We start from the raw sequence: 5000 nt of genomic DNA on the forward strand, positions 1-5000 counted from the left end.
CGGCTATGTAGTCTTGTGGTATGGCACTCGCTTTCGGATCGGATGGTCCTGGGTTCGAGCCTCGCGCTCGGCGCATAGTTGAGTCCTTGGAGAAGGCTCTTAACTCACATTCTCTCACCGTACTCAGGTGTAAAATGAGTACCTGACCGTTAACAGCGTTGTCTCTGTCCGAAAAATTGTAATATCGCCTAACGGGCGGTATGTCCCGTCCTTCATGTTACATGTTGCTGTTGACCAGGGACCCCTAGTAACGTGCTTTGAGCACATTTAGTGGATAAAGCTCAAAAAGCTAAAAAAAACTTCGAACTCGTGCGTTTGGAATCAAGGTCGCGTAGCAGTGCTGAATAACTTTCGAAGCTCCAAACGTTTGATTTCAAGAATCGTGTATTACAATAAACTAAAATATTATAATAGGATTCAATAGTCTGATATCACGCCCGCCTAGCAATCAGCAGATTGGTTCTAAACAATGAAAATCGGTACTTTTTATTTCACATGCTGGCTAGAACTTTTTCACATATCATGTGATCAGAATGTATAAATGTCAAACATGATCAGATTTATAATGTTTTCTCTTGCTGGGCGGACGTGACATCAGACTATTGAATCCTTTTTAAATTCGATGTTAAATCATTACAATACGATTCAATAGTCTGATGTCACGTCCGCCTAGCAAACAGCAGATTGGTTCTAATCAATGAAAATCGGTACTTTTTATTCTACATGCTGGCTAGAACCTTTTCACATGTCATGTGATCAGAATGTATACAAGTCAAAACATGATCAGATTTATAATGCTTTTCTCTTGCTGGGCGGACGTGACATCAGACTATTGAATCCTTTTAAAATTCGATGTATCATTTTGAATAACCCTGTAGTTTGATTTGAGATTGTCGCACCTGGCTGAGCAGATAGCGCGTGGATTTTTCCGACAGAATTTCTCTGTACATTTGGGCTTGCATCCTTTGTACGCAGCATCGGCTTGATGAGTGTCTGACTTTTTTCTTCTTTTCACTGTGGATGAGGAAAGATGGGATAGCGATGGTTAAAAAAATGGGAGCTTTAACTCGTTCAATCCTAGAGATTATTGCTACTTTGCTAATTGGAAAAAAATGTATTAAAAATGAGCGTGTACATAGTTTCATTCAACTATCATTAACATGCAAAAACTAAAAACATTAGCTTTGATATACAATTTGTCTCAGAAAAAAAGTAGTAAATCGGCATGGGGTAAAAGTAACCCCGGGTAAACTACGGATTTAGTCGGTGTTAGGGTTGAGTGAGTTAAACATATTGAACACTATTCATCAAATGTGAATCATCTTCTCAAGATCGCATTATGCCAGTTTAGTCTGATTTTTCATTTAAATTTTAAGCTTGATTTAATACATTATACTTTGAAAAAAGATGAAAGATGACTTTAATTGAGCTTTTATATAGCGCAATATCCACTAAACGGGCTCAAAGCGCTTTACAAGGGGTTCCTGGCCAACAGCAATAGTTAACATGTAGGACGGGACATGACGTCTGTTAGGCGATATTACATTTTTTTTTCGGACAGAGACAACGCTGTTAACGGTCAGGTACTCATTTTACACCTGAGTACGGTGAGAGAATGTGAGTTAAGAGCCTTCTCCAAGGACTCAATTATGCGCCGAGCGAAGCTCGAGCCCAGGACCTTCCGATCTGAAAGCGAGTGTCATACCACTAGACCACATAGGCACACTTTGCTTATAAAGCTTTTTAAAAATAAAAATCTTAATTGTGACCCACCGTATCAAAGAGGTATTTTGTCAGGATGAAGTAGGTTTTGGACACTGAATAGCTTATAAACACAGACATGAAACATATTGTTAACTTTTGTATACGGTGGAGTATAGAAGAAATGAAGTTGACGTCACTCAGCTCTTTGTTATTGTTTTTGTGATCAGTACCAGTGGCGTGGCATGATTACAGTATAGGGTGGTGCCAGAATCAGCGGAAAATAACGAAAAACATGCTATATTTGTAAAGACAGAAGAAAGAAAAAAAAATTAAAGAAAAGACTTACTCAAATAAGTAAGAGGCGGAATATACAATTTCTCAGTGTTTTTTTTTTTTTTTTTTTTTTTGGTGTTGTTGTTATTTTTTATTGCTGTAATCAATTTTTAAAAGATGGATGTGGTGCCAGGCACCAAATCAACCAATATAGCCACACTCCTGATCAGTACTCATTATATTCTATCAATCAGACTATAAACGCTCATGGTTACATATAGTTTTGTGAGTTGGTACGGTATATCCGGCTGGCCGATGTCATGAGTTTTTTACCTAAACGCAATGCATCAATAAATACAACTTCTCGCATTGCAAAAAAGCTCAAAATTAGTATTTTAAAATCATTTTAACTCTAAATTCACTTTTCGGAGTCCGGTTCATCCTGACATATTTTCACCGTTTTGAGATTGTCGCTCACAATTTGCTAATTTCGATTATTTATTTTTTACTGTAGAGGCTAATTTATTCATCTGGTTCAATCCAACTAATACCAGATTGAAGCGTGGGTTACAAATGATTCCATAGCGACGTGCACGTATTAGTAGGTCTGATAATGGACCCAACTATGAATGGGCTTGATTGGCCATCGTTGTAATGGAGTATATCTTGTGTTGGGTTGAGAGTATTTCCATAACCACGGTGAAACCATAACCATTCGGGTTGTCATGATGATGATTGTGCGGCTATGTGGTCTAGTGGTATGACACTCGCTTTCGGATCGGAAGGTCCTGGGTTCGAGCCTCGCTCTCGGCGCATAGTTGAGCCCTTGGAAAAGGCTCTTTACTCACATTGTCTCACCGTACTCAGGTGTAAAATGAGTACCTGGCCGTTAACAGCGTTGTCTTTGTCCGAAAAATTGTAATATCGCCTAACAGGCGTCATGTCCCGTCCTACATGTTAGATGCTGCTGTTGACCAGGGACCCCTTGTAAAGCGCTTTGAGCATATTTAGTGGATATTGCGCTATATAAAAGCTCATTTATGATGTTGATGACGACGACAATGATGATGATGGCGATGATGATGACGATGATGATGATGATGATGATGATGATGATGATGATGATGATGATGATGATGATGATGACAAATCTGGTGAAGAAAGCGTTTTATTGGATTTTTGGACAATCCTCTAAATAGATTAATTTAGACTGGAGAAAGAAACATATTAATAAACAAAACACTATTTATCGACACAAGAGTGGTCTGCCCTTTGTAGAGATAGAATTTCGTCATTTTCATTGAAGGGCATTTCCCCCACGCCTAGTCCACATAATATAAACACAATAATGGTACCTGTTGTTTATCCGCCGATTTAGGAGAGAAACAAAGAATTCCCGGTGAGAATTGTTCCTTCATTGTTGATTTTCCATTGCTGTTCCAAACAGTGCAAATAAATCCTGCCCGCCTACTGTAAAACAGAAAACCTGGAGGGCCCCAGCACAAATAGACAAACACCTCGGTATGTTCTGTAACCATCCATTCATTGTTTCCATAACTTTTCCTGTTTACACTTTTTGACATTTTCGTTTCAGACTGTCGTCGTCGGATTCCGACACAGGGGAGAAAACTCTCGCCTCTTAGAACAACAACTCATGTACAACTTCCGCTGCGGGAAATGTATTTGTGTTTTGGTGATTACTCACCGATACTTAAAATGTGCGAGGTAAGAAACGTAAATAAAACTAGATAAATATTGATACCTTCGTCACAATAAAGATTTTGAGGTGGTGGTGTGTCGGGTGTTTAGTTGCTATCTCCGGTCTAGACATTTGATCCGTAGAACATTAGAAATGAATTATCACATTCCAACCAATGTACACTCTGATAGAAATTATGTGAGGAGTGCAAGACGCAATTACTCAATGCCCCGTGGAGAGTGATAAGACAAAAAAGTTGAAATGCGCGCCACACGCTTAATACTTTGCCCTACATGTTACGTGTCACCAGTTGCTTGGGGCCCTTTGTATAGTGCTTTGAGAACACTGTTTGGATATTGTTCTATATAAAAGCTCACACATAGCGGTGATTCTTAGACTCGCATCACAGTCAAGAAAGACCATTTGGAAAAAATATAATGGTTACAGCCTGACGATATTTGCCCTCATAAGGCAGTATAAAATGAACTTTTTAAAAATTAATCGAGCAAATAGACGTCTATGTACTGTCATCATAAGAAGGAAAATAACCACTATACCGGGTGGACACAATTTTAGCACCACAACTACCTTGACTGTAAGAGGAATTTATGATCTTCAGTAATCCTCGATAACAAGATAGGCTCGTTGAACATCTCCATGTCGTATTGAAGGAACGAAGTTGACGTCACTCAGCTCTTTCTTTCTTAATGGTTTTAGCCAGCCATTTTTATGAGTAGTTCTCACTAAATTCTATCATTCAGACTATAAATGTTCAAGATTACACATAGTTTTGTGTATTGGTAATTTATATCCGGCTGGCGGATGTTGTGAGTATATTGGCTAATTTGCACAGCATCAACAAATCTATTCCCCCCCCCCCCCCTCTCTCTCTCTCTCTCTCTCTCTCTCTCTCTCTCTCTCTCTCTCTCTCTCTCTCTCTCTCTTTCTTTCATGTATTAATTGTCTGGAGTGTCCCCCATGCAGACGCGTATTCATGTTTCATTTTCCTCATTTAATGTCATTCAACTTGGGTTCATGCTTCATCTCAAGTATCGCCACCATAACAGTCAGACGTCGGAATAAGAATTATGCCGTGCACTGACGAACCAATGTTTCTTCATTTTGACAGAAAACGTTTATAAGCATATTTGTCCGTTCGGAGCTTTTAGTTTCTGCATTACATATCTTATATATTTTGCTCACTTATCGTAGACTTATTTCCCAATGTCAAGAGCGGGAAATGGTTTATTTAAATTTTAAGATATTTATTGTATTCAAAATAATGAGAGGAACTACTATCTGCTGGTATCGATTGCAAGTACTC

The 5000-nt window shown here is 38.7% G+C and overlaps 1 protein-coding gene and 1 long non-coding RNA gene across 2 annotated transcripts in view; one reads left to right on the top strand and one right to left on the bottom strand.

The window, feature by feature from the left end:
* The window catches only part of LOC144965682 (cysteine-rich motor neuron 1 protein-like), a 34871-nt gene that overhangs the window by 9488 nt on the left and 20383 nt on the right, over positions 1–5000 (bottom strand). The window contains exon 4 of the mRNA XM_078901274.1: positions 900–1014. Coding sequence (XP_078757400.1) covers positions 900–1014 — 115 coding nt within the window. The remainder of the gene's footprint in view (positions 1–899; positions 1015–5000) is intronic.
* Positions 1–5000, top strand: part of LOC144965683 (uncharacterized) — a 23108-nt gene that overhangs the window by 9371 nt on the left and 8737 nt on the right. Inside the window, exon 2 of the long non-coding RNA XR_013644083.1 lies at positions 3572–3702. This is a non-coding gene — a long non-coding RNA (uncharacterized LOC144965683). The remainder of the gene's footprint in view (positions 1–3571; positions 3703–5000) is intronic.

This window comes from Berghia stephanieae, chromosome 2, assembly GCF_034508935.2.
Source record: "Berghia stephanieae isolate SIO BIC M18660-M18661 chromosome 2, UCSD_Bste_1.3, whole genome shotgun sequence".
Taxonomy (NCBI): Eukaryota; Metazoa; Mollusca; class Gastropoda; order Nudibranchia; family Aeolidiidae; genus Berghia; species Berghia stephanieae.